Here is a 25,893-nt window from a genome sequence, read left to right on the forward strand (position 1 = left end):
AGAATTGCGTGATATAAACTTACAATTGCAAGAAATTAAGTTGGAATTGTGAGATATAAACTCACATTTCTGACTTTTTTCCTCAGAATTGCGTGATATAAAATCGAAATAGTCAGAATTACAAGATGTGAACTCACAATTCTGACTTTTTTTCTGAGCTGCTTCATATAAACTGCGTGAATTGCATGATATAAACTCACAATTGTGAAAAATAAGGTCAGAATTGCGTGATATAAATTCACCATAGCTAGAAATAGTCAAAATTATGAGACATAAACTCACAATTCAGACTTTTTTTCCTCAGAATTGTGTGATATAAATTCATAATTGCAAAAATTAAAGTCAGAATTATGAGATAAAAAGTTGCAATTACCTTTTTTTTATTCAGTGGTGGAAACAGGCTTTTATATTGGGAAACGTCTTGTTTATTTAAAAATTGTTTTAAAAAATGTTATTCTTATGTTAAACATTTTAAATCTACGTATTTGGCTTGAAATTATTTGACTGAATCATTTGGTTATATTTAAATGATTCCTTTGATTCATTATGATTTTGTATTGCGATTGAATAAAAAAAAAACATTTGCAACTCCTGCAAAATAAAATAAACCACCTTATATAATGTATTTTTAAAAACAGCTTCTTTTAGCTGTTTCTTCTGCTCCCTTCTTTATGATGAATGATCCAAATGTGTTTTTTCTTTGCTCTTCTCTGCAGGAAAGAGCAGAATGTCTTGTCTCCAGTCAACTGCTGGAACCTCCTCTTGGCTCAGGTGAAGAGAGAGAGTCGAGACCACGCCACTCTCAGCGATCTCTACCTCAACAACATCATCCCACGCTTCGCCCAGATCAGCGAGGACTCAGGACGCCTCTTCAAAAAGGTAACATTCGTCTTCACACACTAGTCAATTTCTCTATTACATTCTCTATAGTGGTCATTGAGCTCAAGGCCTCGTTTTTTTATTTGCTTTTCAGTTCAATCGATAGCATCTCTCTCTCCACTAACATTAGTGCCAGATTGACCTATTTTGACCACATTTTCAATTTATATATAATTTAATTATTTTATGTGTAATATATAATTTAATCAGTCAATATTTTTATTAATTAGGGCTAGTAAACCTAACATGTTAACAGCTAGGTTCACAACTATCTTCTGTGGTTTCTCTGTGGTGCATTCTTTCGCTCATTAAAGCTGATAGTGAGATGATTAGAGTCTAAAATCTCAAGCAAAAAATCTATATCCTGTCATATTTGCTCAGGTGAAGCTGATGCAAGAGAGCATCCAGCCTTTGGTGTTTAATTTTTCTTGGCTTGTCTAGACTGGTTAGACAGGCAGGAATTCAGGTCGCTCACTACCTAGGCCCAGAGCTGTGAAAGAGATTCTCTCTTATCAACACATTTCCAGCGCACATTGGTTTTCCTGGTCAATCCAGTTCGATCTGCTCTGTTTAAGGTCAAATCTAGCATTATTTATTGAGAGGATAGAGGAAACCTCCATAGGAAGTCACTTTAGAGAGATAGTTTACCCAAAAATGAAGATTCTGTCATTAATTACTCGTTCCAAAGACCTTCGTTCATCTTCGGAACACAAATTAAGATATTTTTTTATGAAATCTGAGAGCTTTCTGATCCTGCATAGACAGCAACGCAACTGACACAATCAAGGACCTCGATAAAAGAGGTTTGGACGGACATAGGGTGATTAATTAATGACAGAATTTTCATTTTTGGGTGAACTGTCTCTTTAAGGTTTATTGCAACTTTATCTTCTGAACTGTTCTAAGAAAAAAATCCAAACCAAGAGGGAGAAAGGGCTCACCTCAGTCTTACATCGCATTTTTCTTCCCTGTATATCTAGCAGCAAGTCTTTCAGACCCCAATCAGCACTTCTTTCTCTCCTGCTGTCTCTCTGTCTGTTCCTCAGTTCCCGTGAGAGAGAGAAATGAGCCTCCCTATCAACATTCTCCTCAACTCTCTCTGTCTCTCTCTCTCTCTCTCTCTCCTGTAGTTTAGCTCACCCGACCCTCTGTGCTGCAGGAATAACAGTCCCTTAATTGAACGCTCCCGGCCGGTCTGTCTCTAGAGACTTCCTGTGAAAAGTCTGTGCGATTGGGCTTACCCCACGTCCCAGTGCCACACACCTCCCACCTGTCTTAAAAGTGCTATGACATGCTGGAGAAATTCTGCACTCTAAATGCAAATACAGTCAAGGGAGACGTGTCCGGAGGAGGTTTACGACTTTATTGAACCATAAACGCAGACGCACAATAAACTAAACACTCTTGGAAGTGGTGAAAGAGACTTTTTGGTAGTGAAATTTTGGATCAATCCTGTTCCCCCTCTTCAGTGTCTGACCATTTAATTTGACCACTTTTAGCTTCTAATATAATGTGATATGTAATTATTTAATTTAGATTTTAACATATTTTCATGAGTAAGAATAGATTGTAATGCAATTTTCTACCATTTCTAATGTTGCGGCAAATAGTGGAGAGACACAATATATCAGTACCATATTGGCTATCTTATATGTGACCATGGACCACAAAACCAGTCTTAAGTAGCATGGGAATATTTGTAGCAATAGGCAAAAACACATTGTGTGGGTCAAAATTATAGATTTTTCTTTTATGCCAAAAATCATTAGGAAATTAAGTGAAGATCATGTTTCATGAAAATATTTTGTAAATTTCCTACTGTGAATATATCAAAACTTAATTTTTGAATAGTAATATGCATTGCTAAGAACTTCATTTGGACATCTTTAAAGGCAATTTTCTAAATATTTAGATTTTTTGTACCCTCAGATTCCAGATTTTCAAATAGTTGTTCCTCGCCCCAATATTGTCCTATCCTAACAAACCATACATCAATGGAAAATGTATTTATTCAGCTTTCAGGTAATCCATAAATCTCAATTTTTTTAAAAACTGACCATTATGACTGGTTTTGTGGTCCGGAGTCAAATATTGGCAGTTACTTTTATTCAACCAGGTTTTGGCACAGGAAATGACACAGGCTTCTTCCAAAAGATAATAAGATGATGTACAAGAGGCATCATTGTGGAAAAAATATATTTCTCAGCTTTTATTTACATTTGAACAAAAAGTGGCATGTCCAAAATTATTCATACCCTTTGCAAACTGTCACAGTCTATGGGACAATCCAAAGTTCTATACCATTCCAAATAGTCCAAGTTTTTCTAAAGCGTCCTAATTACCCTGAATCACTGCGAACAGCTGTTTTAATCAACTCAACAGGTGAAAAACAGAAGCTCTCTGCTGTTGGTTTGTGGACAGTCATGGCTAAGACAAAGGAGCTCACTGAGGACCTGCAGCTGCGCGTTGTGGATGCTCACAAGTCAGGAAAGGGCTATAAGACAATATCTAAATGTTTTGAAGTTCCAGTGGCTACAGTGCAAAGTATTATTAAAAAATACAAGACGTTCCGCACTGTGAAAGGACGTGGTCGGAAGCCAAATGTGACACCTGTGCTAGCCAGGATGATAGTGAGAGAGGTAAAAAAGAATCCAAGGATCACCACCAAGGCCATCCTGATGAATCTGGGCTCTGTTGGTGGCAACATCTCAAGGCAGACAGTCCAACAGACACTGCACACCGCTGGGTTCCACGGACGCAGACCAAGGAGGACACCACTTCTCCAGATAAGGCACACAAAAGCCTGCTTGGCCTTTGCAAATGCTCATCTGGACAAAGAAGAAGACTTCTGGTCTCCTGATTTATGGTCAGATGAAACAAAAATTTAATAATTTGGCCACAATGATGTAGCCTTCATTTGGTGTAAAAAAGGAGAAGCCTTCAATCCTAAGAACACCATCCCCACTGTCAAACATGGTGGTGGGAACCTAATGTTTTGGGAGTGTTTTTCAGCCGGTGGACCAGGGAACCTAATCACAGTAAACGGCACCATGAAAAAGGAGCAATACATCAAAATTCTCAACAGCAACATCAGGCAGTCTGCAGAGAAACTTGGCCTTGGGCACCAGTGGACATTTCAGGACGACAACGACCCAAAACACACAGCAAAAGTGGTGAAGAAATGGTTAGTAGACAAAAACATTAACATTTTGCAGTGGCCCAGCTAAAGTCCTGACTTAAATCCAATTTAAAATGTGTGGAGTGAGCTAAAGATTAGGGTGATGGCAATGAGACCCTCCAACCTGAAAGAGTTGGAGCTCATCGCTAAAGATGAATGGGCAAAAATACCAGTGGAGACATGCAAAAAGCTGGTCAGCAATTATAGGAAGCATTTGATTGCTGTAATAGGCAAAAAAAGGCTTTTCTGTTGATTATTGAGAAGGGTATGAATAATTTTGGACATGCCACTTTTTGTTCAAATGTAAATAAAATGTTTTTTTTTTTCCACAGTGATGCTTCTTGTATTTGTTTTATTATCTTTTGGGAGAAGCCAGTGTCATTTCTGGTCAAAAAAAAAAAAAAAAAAAACTTGCTGGTTGAATAAAAGTAACTTTAAGTCACAATTTGCCAGGGGTATGAAGAATTACGGGCTTGACTGTATATTTTATAATACAGATTACAATTACACTTATTCCTGTGATTACTCTAGATTAATTATTTAAGTACAGGATAATTGACAATGGGTCATTGATTTATTAGACAATAATGCACACCTGAGGTGGTGATGCACAGTGTTATTTTCTAATAATTCAACAGTCAATTATTCTGCTTATAATACGGTTACCACACCTCAAATATTGTTCAGATGTTGTGATTCAAGAAATTAGTCAGGTTTTTGTCTTTGAAACGCTCTTGTGTATAGGACTAATTTCTTACACATCACTTCAACACCCAGTGTTTGGCAGAACTTGACATCTTTATTAATAGCGAAACTGTTCATCTATTTCAAGATCCGTGCTGTATTAGCTCGCTAGTGAGAAATGTTGTGTAGCTTTCAATTTGCGAAACTATTTTACTGATAAAATCGCCAGAGCAGTGCTGACAACACGTTTTTGTGCGTGCGTGCGTGCGTGTGTGTGTGTGTGTGTGTGTTTGTGTTTGTGTTTGTGTGTGTGTGTGTGTGTGTGTGTGTGTGTGTGTGTGTGTGTGTGTGTGTGTGTGTGTGTGTGTGTGTCTGTACTGTATGTGTGTGCGTTTGTAAGGCTGAGAGAGCGGGAGAAAGCGAGTATGTGCTTTCAAAAGTTTTTGAACAGTAAGATTTTTAAGCCTCTTCTGCTCACCAAGTCTGCATTTATTTGATCTAAAGTACAGCGTAAACTACTTTCGCCATGCGTCTCCCTGATAGTAATTGCACCCCTTAGAACATTCATCAGCCTATCAGATTCAAGCATTTAACAGTGCCGTAGTAGAATATGCTGAAAATTGCACAATCTAAATCTCACTTAAAGATAATCATTTAAAACACTAATTTTGAATGAATATCAGTTTTTCATACTGTACTATATAATGTTGTGATGTGTCAATTCACTCGCAGCATTTAAAACAGTTGACAAAATTGGACAAAAGAGTTATCAGTCATTTATTATGAAATGTATTATTGGCTTATCTGTGTTGGCCTGAATTGAAATATTGGTGCATTTTAGTGTTTGGAAAGCCTTTTTGCAGACACATTTAGTGCCGCTAACACAAGCTATGATGAAAATAAATTGATATCGTTTCTCTTTATTAGGAATATACAAAAGACTGTGGAATATTGGCTGTGCTTAGGACTCCAGCCTAACCAACAAACATTATTCATGTCACAGACTTATTTTTTTAAGCATTTCTCTGCTGAAGTAGCTCCGATCACTGAGTACAAGCACAATGTTTTATTATTATTATTTTTTTTAACATAGCACTTTGAATCAAGATGAAGGATTTTCATCAATTCAACCACATGCTCTTGTTTTTAGGAGGAATTTGCCGTTTTCTGGCACTGATGTCGAGTGCCAGTAAACCAATCCGCTCACACACACCCCAAAGTGATGCTTGTTTGACAGATTTGTGCAGAACCAAAACCAATCTCCTGCCAAGCTCACAGACAAACGTGTGATCTTTTTCATTTAACAAGTGCATCTCGCCATTAAGGCTCATAAATCCATGTCCTCCCTTCCCAGTGTCTCTCCCTTGTTGCCCAATAGAATTATTAAGGCCTTCATGGAAAATCAATAGTTTACTCCCATTTTTTGGGCTCTTTGTGTGTTGTCTTTGGAGTGTGTCTTCGAGCAGATGGAGGAAGGCAGCTCTGCCTGCTCCGACCGCACTCCTCAAGATCCATTTCACCGCAGGAGTGTTATGCTGCTTAGAGGGGAAGTGTTATGTGTGTCTGTGAACGGTAGAGCAAGAGAGAGGAAGGAGAAGTGGAAAGGAGTAGCTTAGACCCAACAATCTGAATAGAAAAAGCAGGCTGAATAAATCCATCAAATGGAATCTCTTTATTGAACTGATCTGAAGTAGGGCAACCAACAGGGCAGACGGGAGCCAGACCCCGCTGCACGTGTCTCCTCCAGCACAAATGAGCTTACAGACGTCAGCTGGAAAGACCATATGCTTCTGAACGATCTCCACACCTTCAGTTTAACGCTTGCACATGACAGGAAAATGTAATGAGACAACATTCTCAGAAATAAAGTATTTGCATGCTTGTTTGGAGGTATTTTTAGGCCTTTCCACTGGAGAAATCCACTGGTCTGAGGTTGTTTCCAATTATGTTGTTGCTCTAGCCATTTATGGCTTGAGTGGTTATTTTGGGGTTTATGAAAACCTGGAAAGAGCGCTTATATGTGTGTTTTCCTCATAAGATTATGGTTGCTAATTATGTGTGTTTGTGATTAAATTAAGAAAAGGTTAACAAAAGTTTTTCCTTCCTCATTCTTCAGTCTCCACTGACAAATAGATTCACTTTTTAGTACTACAGTGGAGATCAAAATTAGAGAACAACCTATAATTTCCTAAATTTTGAAGTTTGAAGTTATCTGGACCAGAGTAGAAGGGCAGTTTCTTAAGCATATTTCATAAATTAATTGTGTTCTGAAGCACAGTATATAAAACTTAAATAAGATATGTGTAAACGAACTCTGATCAAAATGGGGAATGCAGCTGGAATTGCTTACCTGCATTGTTTGGCACTTTAATATTTAGAAATTATCTTTTTTAACTTTTTAACTAACTGTGCCTTACTTAGAGGCCACCACATGCCAAAAATAAAACAGATTTATAATTTGCTTTCATTTCATGCCGTAATGCACTAAAGAGCATTTTTTTATGGCATCTTGTACATCTTAAAACAATAAAATGTAATTGTAGTAGTTGGACCTTCAGTCAAGTGGATGGAACTCGTACATTTAGGTTTTAAATACTATTTTGGTGACATTTTAATATTTTAAGAATGATATAATAATTTACTGTTTTAAATTATACATAAAAATAAGAGGGATCATATAAAATGTATGTTATTTTTTTATATAGTAACGACCTGAATAAGATTTTTCACATAAAAGATGTACATATAATCCACAAGAGAAAATAGTTGAATTTATATATATATATATAAAAAAGACCTCGTTCAAAAGTTTACATCCCCTTAATTCCTAATACTGTTTTGTTACCTGAGTGATCCACAGCTGTGTTTTTTTTTGTTTAGTGATAGTTGTACATGAGTCCCTTGTTTGTCCTGAACAGTTAAACTGCCTGCTGTTCTTCAGAAAAATCATTCAGGTCCCACAAATTCTTTAGTTTTCAGCATTTTGTGTATTTGGACCCTTTCCAACAATGATTTTTTAATGATTTTGAGATCCATCTTTTCACACTGAGGACAACTGAGGGACTCATATGCAAATATTTTAGAAGGTTCAAACGCTCACTGATGGAAGGAAACTGATCAGAAGGAAACACAATGCATTAAGAGCCTGGGGGTGAAAACTTTTTGAATTTGAAGATTAGGGTAAATTTAACTTATTTTGTCTTCTGGGAAACATGTAGCTACCTTCTGTAGCCTCTGAAACGCAGTACTAAATGAAAAAAATATTTGGGCACAATCAGAAAAAATGTACACATTCTGTTCAAAAGTTTTCACCATGCATGTTTTTTTCCTTCTGGAGCATCAGTGAGTTTTAAACCTTCTGTAATAGTTGCATATGTGTACAGTTATTGTTGGAAAAGGTTCAAATACACAAAAATGCTGGAAAACCAAAGAATTTGTCATTTTTCTGAAGAACATCAAGCAGTTTAACTTTTCAGGACAAACAAGGGACTCATGAACAACTATCACAAAAAAAAAAACACACACACGCACAGCTATGGATCATTCAGGTAACAACACAGTATTAAGAATCAAGGGGATGTAAACTTTTGAACATGGTCATTTTCATAAAGTCAACTATTATTTTCTCAACAAACAATTTTGGTAAAATAATTAACGTTTTGCAGTTTCTGAAAGGGGGATGTAAACTGTTACTTTGATATTTTAACTATGTGTAAAATAAATATGTACATCTATAGTTTCTAAACTTCCTTTGTAAATTTACACTGATATATTTGTTTTGGCTGCAGCCAGCGAAGACAGCGCAGTAGAAAGGCATCTTGTCTTGGCGTTGTTTTACTTATCTTTAAGTCTTGTCTTTAGCTTTTGTCGTCTTTTGCTATATTTCAGTGCCAAGTTATGAGCTCCATCAGCTTGACAAAATTCCTCAGACATGTTTAGAGAGGTGAGGTGAGCATCTCCAGACAGGCTGTTCATCCTTTTCTCTGAATCTGGGTGTTCTTGTACATTCCCACATATTACTCAGTCCACTGCTTCCAAATAAAACCCATCAGAGCTCCATTATGAATGACTCGCCAAAGGGGATCTCCTACGGGACGCCTCCCCACATCCTACTCATCCATCTCAGCTTTCAAAGAGTTAAAATGAACTCCAGTCTTGCCATCCTGAATGGAACAGGAACTGTGTGACTGCACAATCGCTGTTTGTGAAGATTGACAGATTGACTGTTTGCGAACACTCTGTCAATTTCACTCTTTCACCCTTAACTTCCCTTCTGTCGTTTATGCCCATGCACACTTCATCTCATATTTCCTTTCTCTTCCATCACTTCTCATCCTCAAGTACTCAGGAGCTGATTGACATCTGTCCAAAATCAGCCATAAAAGCCTCATTCAGACCTTTAAAAACAGGAAAACCCACAAAAATGCCAATGTGAGGAATAGGGAGGAAGTGACTTAGTCAAAGCCCTCAGTAAATGCTAGACATCATTTTGGCTGGCTCTCAGGTTATCAGCCCACAGCGACTGAAGTTTGGACTTGAATTTGCAAGTACTTCATCTTCATGTCATGCTGTGTCTTCGTTCCAGAACTTCCTCTTACAAGATACAGCATCCACCAGAACGGCAAACCACCATTTCCATCTCACACAGAGTTTACCAGACCTCTTTATTCCACAGTCCCTAAGAGGAAGTCCTATCAAAATCACAAGTTATGGTTTCCAGTTTCAGTTCGGCTGCATGCTTTTTGACATTCTTTGTAAACTGACTGACACTGAACAGAAATGCAATACTTTTACATTGTCTGTACACTTCAGTTTTGTTCAACCGCTCAAACAGAAGTATAACCTTTAGACAAGTGCATAAGCGGAACAAAGTTTTTTGGTTACACTTCCAGAATAAAAATTCCCTGGTAATTGACTCACCCTCATGTCATCCAAGATGTTCAAGCCTTTCTTTCTTCAGTTGAAAAGAAATTAAGGTTTCTGAGGAAAACATTCCAGGATTTTTCTCCATATACACTCCATATACACTCGTACTTCACAATGCCATAGAAGAACCTTTTTGTCTAAATGGTTCCATACAAGTACGTTTAACATCTGAAGAACCATTCTATTCACAAAAGGTTCTTTGTGGTGAAAGAAGGTTCTTCAAATTATAAAAAGGTAAGAAAGAGATGGTTCTTTAAAGAACCTTTGACTGTATGATTGTTTATAGAACCAAAAATGGTTCTTCTGTGGCATCGCCGTGAAGAACCTTTTAAAGCACCTTTATTTTTAAGAGTGTAGTGGACTACAATGCTGGCCAACGGGTTGAAGGTCCAAATTGCAGTTTCAATGCAGCTTCAAAGGGCTCTACACGATCCCAGCCGACGAATAAGGGTCCTATCTAGTAAAATGATTGGTCATTTTCTAAAAAAAAAAAAAATGTAATTTATATACTTTTTAACCACAAACGCTCATCTTGCCCTACCCTACCGTTTTGAACCGAAGTACACAAAAGAACCGGCTGAGACCTTGCCATAATTTCACAACGTGAAGTCGTAGACATGTTTTCTAATTTTATAACGGAATACAACTGTGACTATTAATACACTTTTAAAAATAAAAGTGCTTCACAATGCCATTAAGAAATTTTTTTTGTCTGAATGGTTTCATAAAGAACATCTGAAGAACCTTTCTGTTTCACAAAAGGTTATTTTGTGGCAACAGAAAGTTCTTCGGATTATAAAAAGGTAAGAAAGAGATGGTTCTTTAAAGAACCTTTGACTAAATGATCGCTATGAAGAACCTTCTAAAGCCCGTTTATTTTTAAGAATGTAGAATTATTGCCCAAATATCAGTCACTTCAATTTTTTTCTTTTGGTTAAGATAATGGCTTATAACAAAGCTTAAAATGTAGGAAGCACTTTAATGCGTAAGGTTGATCTAGTGCAAGATGAGCATTTGTGGTGAAAAAGTATATAAATTTGTATTTTTCTTAGAAAATGATTGATCGTTTAGCTCGACATGACCTTTATTCCTCGGCTGGGATTGTGTAGAGCCATTTGAAGCTGGATTGAAACTGCAATTTGGACCTTCAACCTGTTGATCCTCATTGAAGTCCACTATATGGAGAATATAATCTTGGAATGTTTTCCTCAAAAACCTTAATTTCTTTTCGACTGAAGAAAGAAAGACATAAACATCTTGGATGACATGGGAGTGAGTAAATCAGGAAATTTGAATGTAGGAGTGAACTAATCCTTTAAAAGCTCAAATAAAAGCTCAAAGAAACCGAAACCAAATATTCTGGATGCCCTTGGCCGAAAACCAAAACCGAAAATATTTTTGCCTCATATTTTCAGCCGTTTTTCTCTTTTTCTGTGAAAAAATTCGGTGCATCCCTGGTTTCAACCCATTTTATTGAACTAAAAAAAGAGGCTTTGACCATTGGTCGCCATTTCTCACTCTGAAAACTCTCATTTCCACGTGCCCAATGTGCAGTGTTCCGGTATAATGTGACGATTTGGGCAGGACTGTATTGAACTGGATGTGTTTGAGGTTAGCTGATGCTGACCTTCATTACTGAGAGGGCAGAAAAGCGCCTCATCAGTTTAACAGTGACAGCTTCAGGGCTCACAGCCCAAAAATGATAGTCGGTTGTAATAAAGAGCAGCACGCTACTGTTAATCACGCTCTACACTATTATCTCCCTCTATTTGTCTTATACTAATGTTTTTTTCTTTTCTCTTACAGAGTAAAGAGGTGGGCCTCCAGCTGCAGGAGGATTTGATGAAGGTCCTCAACGAATTGTACACGGTAAGATATAAACACAGCCAAAATCTCTGGTTCCTCTGCACTGGTCTGCTGCAGCAAGGCAGTCTCTGCTCTGGTGGAGTGGTTATTTTAGTCTCTTGTGGTTGTAGTCCAATCAGTGTTTTTGAGGCGTGGGATTGGCTATAGTTACTTTTTCTTCGTGTTGAAAATATTTTGAGAGCTTTTAGTCACTGTGTGCCCCCCTGTGTGTGGTTGTGTTACAGGGTGTGTCAGAATTGTAGTTTTAAAGAGGCTAGATGGAACCGTTTAATCGGTTCTTAATGTTTATGTGCCTTGAAATGGGGTTGTGTGTATGTGAACAAAACAATGTTTTACCAGACATTCCTTGTAATTCCTCAGTAAGACAGGGTACATGAACAAGTAGTGAATGATAGTAATTATAGTCCTCAGCCAGCAATGAATCTAACCAGCTGGCACACGGATTGACTGCTTGTAGCCTACCTGATACTCTAAAGCAGATCTATTGCTTTTGCAATGGCACAGAAGAACACGTATAAGAGCTCTCCAAATGGTGATGATGTTCTCAGGATGGCAATGCCATCAAAAATTGTGGGTCAGAAAAGCGGAAATGGCTCTCACTTGTTACTTATCACAGAAGATTTTATTATGTTCCAGCTATGCTGTATGTTTTATAGACTTCCTCAAGCACCATTCACTTCTTTTTTTATTCTGTCCCAATAATTTGTCACAGAATATGCCATTTTTAAAATGGAAAATGTGAACAAGCTACATTTCCACTGATGAGGTCATGGCACTTTTCTTGAACATGGTATGAAACAGGCCCGAAACTCTTAAACAGGAAGGCTTTTTAATTTTTCAAAAAGTCATCATAAAATGCAGTGCTGTGTTTGTATGATTTTTACACTACTACTTGTATTTATTGATATTTTGTATTAGCTTTTAATTTTGTATTTTCAGTTTAAGTTTTAGTGGTTTGGTTAGAGTCGTTTGTCATTTTTGTTATTTCTGTTTTGCTTAATTTTGTTTCAGTAATTTTAGCCATTTATTTATTTTTCAATAAATCATCATTAAATACAGTCTTATTTTAGTATAATATATACATTTATACTAGTATTTATCAATGTTTTGTATAATTAATTTTGTTTCAGTTATTTTAATAGCAAAGGCAACATTTCTAGTTTTCTTTAAAGTTTTTTTTAATAATATTTATATTTAATTTTATTTCAGCTATTAACAAAACTTAAAAACTGTTTTAATAGTTTTAGTTCACAATAACGAAAAGAAAATGAAGTCAGGAAAACTAGGAAGACTAGACAGGAAGACTATTTTATTTTAATATTTTATTTTATTTTACATTTTATTTTCTAGAAATAAAGTTTAAAATCAAATAGACATGTGGTGTTGCCTTCATTGCCTTCAATGTTGCCTTTGCTATCAAATGTATTACAAATGAATGAATTAATTTTTCTTTTCTTTCCTTTATTTATTTTTTTGTTATTTTCCAGCAATAAAGATTAAAATCAATTAGACCAAATGTATTTCAAATAAATCAATACATTTTATTTTATTTATTTTTATTATTTTCTAACAATAACAATAAAAATAAAATAAATCAAATGTATTAAAAATGAATGAATGAATGAATTTTATTTTATTTATTTGTTATGTTATTTTCTAGCAATAAAGATTTAAATCAAATAGACCAAATGTATTAAAAATTAATGAATTTTTATTTTATTTATGTTTTGTTATTTTCTAGCAATAAAGATTAAAATCAAATAGACCAGATGTATTCAAAATTAATGAATGAATCAACTAACTAATTTATTTTATTTTATTTATATTTTGTTATTTTCTAGCAATAAAGATTAAAATCAGATAGACCAAATGTATTTGAAATTAATAAATGAATGCATTTTTTTATTTATTTTATTTTATTTGTATTTTGTTAGTTTTAAAATCAAATAGACCAAATGTATTAAAAAATGAATTTTATTTCATTTCATTTGTATTTTTTTTCTAGCAATAAAGATCAAAATCAAATAGACCAAATATACTTAAAATGAATGAATAAATGAATGAATGAATTACATTTTTTTTACCAAATAGGTCAAATGTGCTTAAAATCAATAAATTTTATTTTGTTTTATTTTTTATATTTTATTTTATTTATATTTTGTATTTTCTAGCAATAAAGATTCAAATCAAATAAACCAAATGTATTAAAAATGAATGAATAAATGAATTTGTTATTTTCTAGCAATAAAGAATAATATCAAATAGACCAAATCTATTAAAAATGAACTATTTTATTTGGTTATATTTTCTAGCAATAAAGATTAAAATCAAATAGACCAAATGTATTCTAAATAAATAAATAAATAAATAAATAAATTAATTAATTAATAAAAAAAATAGTAATGATTTTACTTAACATTTGATCATTGTCACTATAATAACTATATGTTTTTTGTGCCTTTTACACAAAATGAAAAGTAATACAGAAACATGTACCCTATTTTTGGAAAGTGCCTTATAGGAAACTCTGCCAGTGTTTACATTTTAGCACGAAAAAAAAACTTAAATGGCAGTTAACCTCTATTTTAACCCTCAATGGCAGTATGATTACTGTTTTATAGACTTAGTTTTGCAGTCACCCTACCACCGCAGAGACCCATGTTCCCTGGCAGTGCCGAAATTAGCACTGGTGCACGGAAAATTCAGGAATGATTCAGTGGATGTAAGTCATGTTGTTATTATCCTGCTATATAGGGGTGTGCATCAGTTCTACTTTCTGAAACACAGCACAGTGTTGCATGGGGCTTCCACACATACATGCCTTTAATTAGCGGCACAGCTAAAATAATCCTAATGATTGCAGGCTTTGATTTTTACTGGGAGAAGAAATCAAATAAGAAATGTCCTTTGTAATCGCCGCATATTTTGTATTCCTCGTTTTTGTGGGGGAGGAAGGAATAGTTTGGGGTTTTCAGGGTGGGGCATTCTGGACTCAAATGTGGTAGGAGGAGGACCCGTCATATTGGCCTACTTTGAATGGAGACTGGATTCCCCCCATACACATCCACACATGTTCTCCTGGGAAATGACTGTTACCCATTTCAATACCCCATAAAAAGTAAAGCAAAGTAAGCAAATCCTTTAATTAAAGAGTTAAGGATGATGAAAATAAACCTGGCACCATTTTTAGTGACATCTGTGCTTTATATGAAGAAAGGAAGGAATGAATGGAAAAGCTGATGATGATTATCTCAGCCTTTTGGATCTGAGAGAAACCCCACAGGGCCGAAAATGGTGAACAACGTGACGAATCGACTTTCCTCTTTACAATCCTCTGCATTCTTTTTCAGAAGCTCAACAGTGGCTAGTTCAGTAGTTCACCTAAAAATTCGAACTCTGTCATCATTTACCCGCCCTCGTGTCGAACCTATATGACTTTCTTCTGTGAAACATTTTTCTTTAAGAACTGGGAATGAGCCTGACACTTTTTTGCACTTTACAAGAGCAAGAAAAGGCCATTGAGATCTGCCCACAAGTATGTTTGCCAAATTCCCCCTGTAAGTGTTTCCTATTAATGATGACATTGCAAAGAGCTTACTAAATTTATTATGCCCCTCATGGAGGCTGACACACTCATGAAAGCCAGTGTTAAATGGAGGGAAATGGAGTCCATTAACTTTCTCTCTCTCACAGACAGCGAGTGATGGCTTGGTATCATCTCTCCGCTCTTGGCAGCGAGTTTGATTGCAAGCACAAGAATGGCGTCACTCTGTGACATTCCTCTCAAAGGAGCAGAAGTTTGGAATCAGATCCTCCCTTCAATCCCAATCCCAGATTACGCATCTGCTGAACACTAGCTATCAAGCTTGGTGGTGTCTTCCTTGGAAACAGTCACAGATGAGAGTTTCACCATTGTCTCTCATTGGACATTGGACGTAATTGCTTAATTTTATAGGGGCTGTATTGTTTTATGTGTTCCTTGCTATTTGTGATCGTTTCTATTTTATATTATGAAATGGTAATACATATTAATGTAATCAGTTTCAGCATCAAAGTTACATAAATGGCCATTTTAGAAGGAAGTTTTGTGTTCTGGAAGTTACGGGATGTTTTCATCCTGTGTTTCATCAAACTCTTTTATTTCAAAAGAAGAAAAACAGGATAGTTCACCCAAAAATTTAAATTCTGTTATTAGTTACTTACCCTCATGTCGTTCCAAACCCATAAGACCTTTGTTCATCTTTGGAACGCAAATTAAAATATTTTTTTAAGAAGTCTGAGAACTTTGTGACCCTGCATAGACAGCAACGCGACTACCATTTTTATGTAGCTTCATAACATTATGGTTAAACAACTAATGTCACATGGGCTATTTTAGCGATGTCCTTACTGTCCTTTCTGGGCCTTAAACATTAAACATGGTAGTTTCATTGCTGTCTATTAAGGCTGTCACGATTCCTTGATTTAAAAAAAAAATCCTTGATTGCTATTTGCCCATGTCAAGTAATAAATACAGGAAGTGGCGCATTTAAAGGTTGTATCAGCGATTTCTAGCCTGAAACATAAAGTGTCAAATTCAGCTGACCTTTCATCACGATCCGCTCGCTGCCTGCCCCATAAATTGTCTGTGAAAAAACCGCGTCTCTCTGGTCAGCCTAGGGTCCGAGATATGCCAAAAAAACAATCGGCACTACCAACCTTTCCACAGATAAACAAACAGTGTTCCAACCAATCAGCGTCAGGGGTTTGGTGTTGTGGACTTTCGCTCCGCCTCCCTCACATCCCTGCACCAGTAGGAAAGTCCACAACACCAAACCCCTGACGCTGATTGGTTGGAACACTGTTTGTTTATCTGTGGAAAGGTTGGTAGTGCCGATTGTTTTTTTGGCATATCTCGAACCCTAGGCTGACCAGAGAGACTCGGTTTATTCACAGACAATTTATGGGGCAAGCAGCGAGCGGAAAGTGAAGAAAGGTCAGCTGAAATTGACACTTTATGTTTTAGGCTAGAAATCGCTGATACAACCTTTAATGAACGAGAATCCATGAAATTCATTATTAGACCATTTTCCAAGGCTGAATGATAATTTAAACCTATTTAAACATCGTAAAAAAAGAATAATGCTATTGTTAATTCACAAACGCAACACTCGAATTAAATCTCAGAGCGGCTCTGTTCACAGTAAATGCTGCTCCAGACAAACAGTTATCATTTACAAGTGTGAAGCGTCTCAAACTCTATCTCTGCATATTGCTGTGAGTTTGGGTTTATTTGTAACGTTCATCTGGATACGCAATGTGTGCTTTTTCATCAGATTTGTAAGGTAAATCATTTATAAAACTATGCAAACACAGGAGAATACATCAATACCTCAATATGTTAACTAGGGCTGCCCTCGACTAAAGATTTTTTCTGGTTGATTACTAGTCATTCATTTTAAGCGTTAGTGAACTATTAGTCGCATGTTTATTAATAAACCATATAAATCATAATAATGAGCCTTTTATTGTCTACATAGCCTAATAAGCGTTCAAGCGCATGCAAAAAAAAAAAAAAGCTTGCCACAGCGCACCGACAGATATAATAATTATGAATGTGTCAGGGAAAAACAACAAGAACACCGCATTAATGTTTTATTAATGTATTGATAAACTAGTGCTTTCTTTGTTTTCGGCTTAAGAGATGAAGTCGTTGACACTGACTTGTCATCTCCACAGTAGTGATGCGCCTGTATGCATGTTTCATATGGATTACATAATCTGAGAATATTGTTTTCTATTTGAATTGGTTCATTTAAAAGTAGACATTTCACTCTCTATAGATTTTCATGTCTGTAAGACAAGTATACACAGAGTTTCGAAGTTTCACACTCAAGTTCACAGAGACCGAGACAGCAGAAAGCCAATCCTGTTTATTTTCATTATTTTACAAAAGCACATTTTGTTGTTATTGTGAGTGCACGCAAATAACTGTAGAGTCTTTACAGATTTAAAAGGTGTATAACTTGTAAATGTAAATTTTAAGAGCAAGTTACCACACCGGCGCCTCTGAATCTGTCATGCAGTGAGTGTGCCTTTATATTCATATTCAATAATTAATATATTAATAATTCAGTGGCTGTAGCATTTCACCTTGGATTTTTTTAATTACCACAAAAAATGTATTATAATAATCTGATTACTCAATTAATTACTAGAATAATCAAACGATTACTCGATTATGTAGGGTCAGAAAGCTCTTGGGTATCTTACAGTTTTCGAACTACATAACAGTGCCTAATTAATGACAGAATTTTTGTTTTTTAGGTGAACTATCCCTTTACTTTTACGGTGTATGGTAGAGTATACTCAGTAGGGTTGTGCCGATAGACGATAGTATCGTGTATCGACGATAGTCAGAGATATCGCCTGTTGATGATGCCTTTGACGATAGTTAGACGATAATTATTATTATTCGTCAACAAAGAACTTAACTTTAGCAATGCAGCACAGAGAGTCTGTTCTAGGATGCTTCATAAACTTGCCGCGGTATAAACATACGCACAGAGAGGCCACAGCGCCTTAACGCACCTCGTGCAGTGAAAATGGGAGATTTTCATCATACAGTAGGGTGGTAGATTCTAAAAGGAGTGTTATATTATATTAGCATTGCAGTCATTAGGATAACAGAGGTAGTAAAACCTGGTTCAGGTTGAATTAAATACGATGTATCATAATCAGTCTGTATATAGTAAACATAAACAGTCATCTCAGTAACATCTATAGGCGTTAATTAGAATTACGATGCGATCAGATGGCGCTAAACATACACACGTGAATTACACGCGCATCACTTCTCCGCATTCAATATGATCTGAACTATAACATCACCTGATGATAACGGTCAGACATACAGCGGTAACATTATCGCAATGACGGGTAAAGAAAGATTCATTCATTTACATTCTGGCACGCACATTTACAACTCACTCACTGACGATAGCAGAGAATGAAACCGAAAGTAACTTGAACAACTCCGGCAGAATTACAGTCAGCGCTCTGTACACGCACAACTTAATCATATGCCAAAAGAAAGTCTACCTTTACAAAACGAATAAGGAATTTAGTACATAGATAATTAATTAAATTAGCACGATAGTATCGTGTATCGGCGATCTCTCAGGCTGACGATAGGGCGATATGAAAATTGAGCATATCGCCCAACACTAATACTCAGTATATGACTTCTGCATGGTTTACAGTCTATCTAAAGTAATAAATCTGGATGGTGAATTTTCTTCCTCTGTCATTTGAACTGATGAGATACTGGGAATAAGCAATAACAGCTAATAAATTGGGCTAGAGTATGTAATTTTCTTTAGCATAGAGGCTCTGCTGAAGTTTTAGTCTGTACAAACACACTGAGCTAAAAAGGTTCTGCATGCCTGACTGTGAGTGTAAAGCATTTGTGTGAATGATTCGGGCCTGTAGCAGTGTTTTGATATAATAACTGTGGTGTTGAAGCTGATAGGTCATCGTTTTAAGTTTCAGCCAGGTTCTTGTGTGTAATCTTTCCTTTCAAACTACCTTCATGAGCACAACCACCTGTAAGGATCCTTATTGCACATGTTCAAAAATCACAAAATTCAAAATCATTTTAATCTTCTTTTCTTTACTGCACAGGTGATGAAGACCTATCACATGTACAACATGGACAGCATCAATGCCGAAAGCAAGCTGAAGGACGCGGAGAAGCAGGAGGAGAAACAGATGAGCCGCAGCGTCCGACACGAGGACAGGCAGACCCCGCGCTCGCCCGACTCCCTCACAAACATCAAGATCGAGGAGAAACACGTGCGGCGCAGCTCTGTCAAGAAGATCGAGAAGATGAAGGAGAAGGTAAGCAGTGAGATCACAGAGTTCAAATGAGTCGTAATGGGGTGAGAAAAGAGTTCATGTAAGGAGAAATCAGTTTCTTGGACAGTTTAAACAGAGAATGTGGAGAAAAGGTGAACGTGGGCAGGAGAAGAATGAACAGATGGAGGGAGATTTCAGGGAAATGGGAAAGGTGACAGAGTGGGAGTTGAGAGACAGAGGCTGAAATGGGAGCGCGTAGGGAGCAGTGAGTTGATGAGAGATACAGAGGATGCCGTCACTGCCAGATGGTGTTGAGGGTCCTAAACCTGATCCTGGACAGCTTTAATGACCTGTTGACAGTGGTTTATTCAATTTATAACATGTGTCAGATATGTAATCCATGCTTATCATGTCTAAATAATACTGTGCTGTCCACATGGCTCTTCGGAATACTTCATTCTGATTGGTTAACTGTATTCTTCAGTTCAAAAAATTAAAATGAAATAAAATTGTATTTCCATAATAATTAATTACAAAAATAAATATAAAATTAGCAATGGTCAATGGTCTTTTCATGTTAAAATTTTTATAAAAAATAGATGACCAACAGTGACCCTTTTATGTCAATAACATAAAATAAATTAATGTTTGTACAAATTACATAATTGATTAATTTATTAAATAATTATATAATAACTAATTAAAGTAATTTATATTTAGTAACAATTTTTATACACACACACTGTGACCAACAGTGGGCCTTTCATGTCAATAAAATATAAAAAAAAACTAATTAAATAATGTATATAAAAAAGGAATGGTGTTTTCATATTCATTAAATTAAAAAAAATAATAATAATAAAATTGGTAATGGCCAATGTTCTTTTCATGTTCAAAAAAAAATAAATAAAAATAGGTGACCAACAGTGGGCCTTTAATGTTAATAAAATAAAATAAATATAATAATAATAATAATAATAATAATAATAATAATAATAATTTAAAAAAAAACATCACCAATGGTCTTTTTATAATCAAAAAATAAATACAAATAAAAAAAGGTGACCAACAGTGGTCAATAAAGTAAAATAAAATAATAAAATAAAATTTAACCACCAATGGTCTTTTGATAGTCCAATCAGCTAGTCATTATCACAAAATAAACTCTTAGGATAAAACAAGGCTTGATATTATAATTTATACAAAAATAAAAAATTAAATAGGTGACTAGAAATGGTGTTTCCATACATTTTAAACAAAATAAAAAAAAATAAAAATAAAATTGGTTACCGCCAATGGTATTTTCTTGTTCGAAAAATGAATAGAAATAAAATAGGTGACCAATAGTGGACCTTTCATGTCAATAAAAAAAAAAAAAAAAAAATATATATATATATATATATATATATATATATATATATATATATATATATATATAACATAAATAAAATAAAAGCGTACTAATCAATTAAAATATAAAATAATATGAAATAAAATCAGTGACTGTGACTGTGATCTTTTAATTTTGCAAGTAGAAATGTAAAATAACAGTATAATGTACAATCAGCGGGTCCTTATCACAAAATAAACTATTAGGATAAAACAAGGCTTCATCTTACATGCTTGTATTTCTGAAATTCCAGGCTGCAAAATTCCTGAAATTTCCAATTTGATATGGTAATCCCAAACACTAAATGGCAGTTTAATTCATCAAATGAATGGCTCCCCAATGACTGTGTATACTGTGTTGTAGAATGTCATTGGATGATGTAATGAGATGACATAGGGTCAGGGGTCAGGCATTAGCATGTCTGGCCCAGATATTGTTGTCAATCCAGGTCTTTGTTCTTCTGGATTCCTCCGGTTACCATCTCTGTCCAGTACTACCAGCTTACGGAATGATTTATGGGATCATCGCTGGGTTGTTCCAGGGCCACCTCTGTTTCCACAAGACCAACAGCAGCTTCTCTATGTATATCCCGCTAGAGAGAGCCTGTGGTCACCCCAGCAGCATTTACAGATGGAAATGTAGTGCAGTTTGTGGTGGCAGCCTATTCAAGGCAGGCTAGTAGAAACTAAACAAGGTGCCATCCATCATAAGCTCACGTTTTAATGTTAGCTTTAAAGGTTTTGATCAATCAAAAATAAGAAGTCTGTTATTATTTACCTCCACTCATGCTGTTCCAAACCATTCCAAACTGTTCAAAAATATTAAAATAGATGTTTGTGACCATACTATGACTTCATGTTTGAATTTATGATGCTTTGTCATTATGCACTGTGGAAAAATCTGTCCTTTTCTCATCTGTTGTCTCCTGGTTTTGTGTTTTTTTATTCTCAGCGGCAAGCGAAATACACTGAGAACAAGCTGAAAGCCATCAAGGCCAGGAATGAGTATCTTCTGGCTCTGGAGGCCACCAACAGCTGTGTCTTCAAATACTACATCCATGATCTGTCTGACCTCATAGATGTAAGTCCACCTTTGTCTCATCTCTTCAAAGAGCCAAGATGTTCATGTCTTTCTTTCTTCAGTCGAAAATAAATTAAGGTTTTTGAGGAAAACATTCCAGGATTTTCTCCATATAGTGGACTTCAATAGGGATCAATGGGTTGAAGGTCCAAACTGCAGTTTCAATGCAGCTTCAAAGGGCTTTACACAATCCCAGCTGAGGAATAAGGGTCTCATCTAGTGGAACAATCTGTAATTTTCTAAAAATATTAAACATTTATATTCTTTTTTTAACCACATATGCTCGTCTTGCACTATCTTGGCTTCACGTAGTACGTAGGAAAGGTCACACGTGATGTAGATGAAAGTACCAACCCAGTGTTTACAAAGTGAACATGCAAAGAAAGTCAAACACACTTTACACAAAAAGTTGGAGGAGAAAATGATATTGCCCTACAATACTTTTTTGAACCAAAATACACAGGCGAAGAACTAACAACATGTGACCTTTGGAATGTGATTATGTAATGCGTTAAGTCGCATATATGCACCGCAGAGCTAGTGTGAGACAAATATTTGTGGTTAAAAAGTTTCGTTTTAGCTAGATAGGACCTATATTCCTCGGCTGGGATTGTGTAAAGCCTTTTGAAGCTGCATTGAAACTGCAATTTTAGTTTTTGTTTAATCGAAGGGTTTTTGAAATGTACGTTGCCAGGTGTCGATGTCTCAGTATCGATGCTAAATCAATATCGTATTCAGTAAACAAGTAAACAAGCTCAGAGCAGCTGATGAAATAAAACTAGGCCTGTCAGAAAGTAAATAATTTATGATAAATGTTAAGATTATGAGTTTTTTTTCTGTTTATCAAACTGCTTCACTAGTTCAATCATTCAAAAAAGGTTTTGAGCTATCGTATGGTCTTGTCTTTAATTTTTGCTTAAAAATATAATTAAGTAATTCAGCTTCATCATTGAGAAATTACATTACATTGCATCATTTTGGTTAATAAACCCATCTGATTTGTTGTACAGACATGACAGAATTAAACCGTTTAAAGGGACAGTTCACTCAAAAATGTAAATTCTGTCATTAATTACTCACCCTCATGTCATTTGAAATACATAAGACCTTCGTTTATCTTCAGGAACACAAATTAAGATATATTTGTTTAAACCAAAAAGCTTTCTGATCCTGCTTTGACAGCAACGCAACTACCACGTTTAAGCCACTGAAGGGTAGTAAGGACAATGTTAAAATAGTCCATGTGACACCTGTGGTTCAACCTTAATTTTATAAATCTATGAAGTAAACTTATCAAGAATTGTATCCATTCTTGAGCACAGGCAAACTTTTTTTTTTTTTTTTATACCCTGGTACTTTTTTTCCAGTATACTGTGCAGCCCTACAAGTGTAATGCCCTAAATATGTAGTAATACCCTCTGACAGTGTGCTGCTTCATCAGACTTCTTTACTCAAGTTTGACCCTGAAGGTAGACCTGTAGCAGCCCTCTGTGTGAGCTACGCAAGAGGGCCTACTTGTCCCACCAAATCAACATCTGACACCTAACAAAGCACTCACAAAGTACTGAAATCTCCTCCTCATATTACCTTCAACTGCAACACACAGGGGCCCCACACAACACGGCGTCCTCTTTTTGAGTGAGGAACTGCAAATGATGGATTTAATCTGAGCAGTCTTCATTTAAAACAATCAGAGCATGAAAGTGAAGTTGTAACCATGCCAGAATAATAGCCAAAAATGGGTTTCTTGGGGTTTTATTTTTTAGTACTAACAAAAATGTACTTGAATGTACTTTTAAATGGTTAGTTTACCCAAAAATGAAATTTTGGTCATTAATTACTCACCCTCATGTTGTTCCGAAACCATAAGACCTTTGTTCATTCCAGAAAATTTATTTTGGGTTTATATTTGCACACAAAAAGTATTCAAAAAAGTAGCTTTGGAATATTACCGTTAAACCATTGATGTCACATGGACTATTTGTTAAAGTTCTTGGTACCTTTCTGGACCTTGAATGTGGAAGGACCCTTGCTGTCTATGGAGGGCCAGAGAGCTCTAGGATTTTAATCAGAATAATCTTAATTTATGTTCCGAAGATAAACAAAGATCTTACGGGTTTGGAACGACATGAGGGTAATGAATGACAGAATTCTCATTTTTGGGTGTTTGATTTAAAAGTCTCTGCCTGTTGCATAAATGTTGTTTTACTCCAGATTTTGCTGCTTTTCCCAACTCAAAATTGACATTAAATCTCAAAATACCCCTTTTTTCCCCTCTTTCTCAGTGCTGTGACCTGGGCTACCATGCTAGCCTGAACCGTGCACTGCGTACCTACCTCTCGGCCGAGTTTAACGTGGAGACTTCCAAGCACGGTGGTCTGGAGACCATTGAGAACGCTGCGGAGAATCTGGAGGCCAATGCGGACAAACAGCGGGTCATGGAGACCTACAACAATGTCTTCTGCCCTCCGATGCGCTTCGATTTCCAGTCTCACATGGGTGATATGGTCAGTTGGTGTGATTGTTATTGCTTATGACTTGACATTGGTAAAAAGAAGGAATGGAATATGCAGTGATGGTAATAATTTTCATGCCCCAAGCAATATACCAACAGCATAGTTACAATGTGGGTAAACAATGGCACACAGACAGTCTTAGGCAACTGAGTGAGGTTTTACTGGTGCCAAGTGCTTTTGCTCTAATATATTAAACATCTTGATGATATCAAGAAATCAGCTATGCTAAATACCAGTCGGTTATACTGTTACACAACCATCAGCATTGTATTTATGAGACGATGTGTCCTGCTGTTACATGTGACTCTTGCGAGACTGTGTCTCATTGCATGCCCAAACAAACCCAGACATCTCAAGAGGAATGAAGCATTTCTCAATCTGATTGTTGCACAGTGACAGACATGCCTGCTGCTGAGAGAACTCTGTTGCTTCAGCCCTGTATTATTGTATGTTCTCATTAGACTGTCCTGCTATTATATGTGACCCTGGACCACAAAACCAGTCATAAGGTTAAATTCTACAAAACTGAGATGTATACATCATATGCAAGCTCAATAAATAAGCTTTCTATTGATGTATGGTTTGTTAGGATAGGACAATATTTGGCCGAGATACAACTATTTGAAAATCTGGAATCTGAGGGTGCAAAAAAAATCAAAATACTGAGAAAATCATCTTTAAAGTTGTCCAAATTAAGTTCTTAATGCATATTACTAATCAAAAATTACATTTTGATATATTTATAGTAGGAATTTTACAAAAAAATCTTCATGGAACATGATCTTTACTTAATTTCCTAATGATTTTTGGCATAAAAGAAAAATCAATAATTTTGACCCATACAATGTATTTTTGGCTATTGCTACAAATATACCCCAGCGACTTAAGACTGGTTTTGTGGTCCAGGGTCACATATTGTATATTATTCACTATTATTATGGCAAGTTGACTGCTATGTGACCCTGGACCACAAAACCAGTAATAAGTAGCACAGGTATATTTGTAGCAATAGCCAACAATGCATTGCATGGGTCAAAATGATAGTTTTTTCATTTATGCCAAAAATCAGTAAAGATCATGTTCCATGAAGACATTTTGTACATTTCCTACCGTAAATATATCAAAACCCTAATTTTTGATTAGTAATATACATAGCTAAGATCTTTATTTGAACAACTTTAAAGGTGATTTTCTCAATATATTGATATTTTTGTACCCTCAAATAGTTGTATCTCAGCCAAATATTGTCCTATCCTAACAATGGTGTGATAAATCAATGATGTATAAATCTCACTATGAAAAAATGTACCCTTATGACTGGTTTTGTAGGCCAGGGTCATATATACAGTGCCTTGCAAAAGTATTCATACCCTTTCATTTTTTTCACGTTTTGTTTTGTTGCAGCATTATGTTAAACTGCTTTAAATTAGTTTTGTTCCCCCATCAATTTACACTCCATACACCATAATAATGACAAAGCAAAAACCAGATTTGCAAATTTTACAAATTTATTAAAAACAAAACACTGAAATAAGTAC

General features: G+C 35.7%; 1 protein-coding gene across 2 annotated transcripts in view; it reads left to right on the top strand.

Annotated features, from left to right (window-relative positions):
- Positions 1-719: 719 nt before the first annotated feature.
- Positions 720-25,893, top strand: part of srgap2 (SLIT-ROBO Rho GTPase activating protein 2) — a 63,094-nt gene continuing 37,920 nt past the window's right edge. For both annotated transcript variants that reach the window (XM_073825322.1, XM_073825323.1), the window contains exons 1-5: positions 720-879; positions 11,474-11,536; positions 19,196-19,411; positions 21,711-21,839; positions 24,125-24,346. In XM_073825322.1, the coding sequence (XP_073681423.1) occupies positions 11,510-11,536; positions 19,196-19,411; positions 21,711-21,839; positions 24,125-24,346 (594 nt within the window). In that variant the 5' untranslated portion in view covers positions 720-879; positions 11,474-11,509. The remainder of the gene's footprint in view (positions 880-11,473; positions 11,537-19,195; positions 19,412-21,710; positions 21,840-24,124; positions 24,347-25,893) is intronic.

Source organism: Garra rufa, chromosome 20 (genome assembly GCF_049309525.1).
Source record: "Garra rufa chromosome 20, GarRuf1.0, whole genome shotgun sequence".
Lineage (NCBI taxonomy): Eukaryota > Metazoa > Chordata > Actinopteri > Cypriniformes > Cyprinidae > Garra > Garra rufa.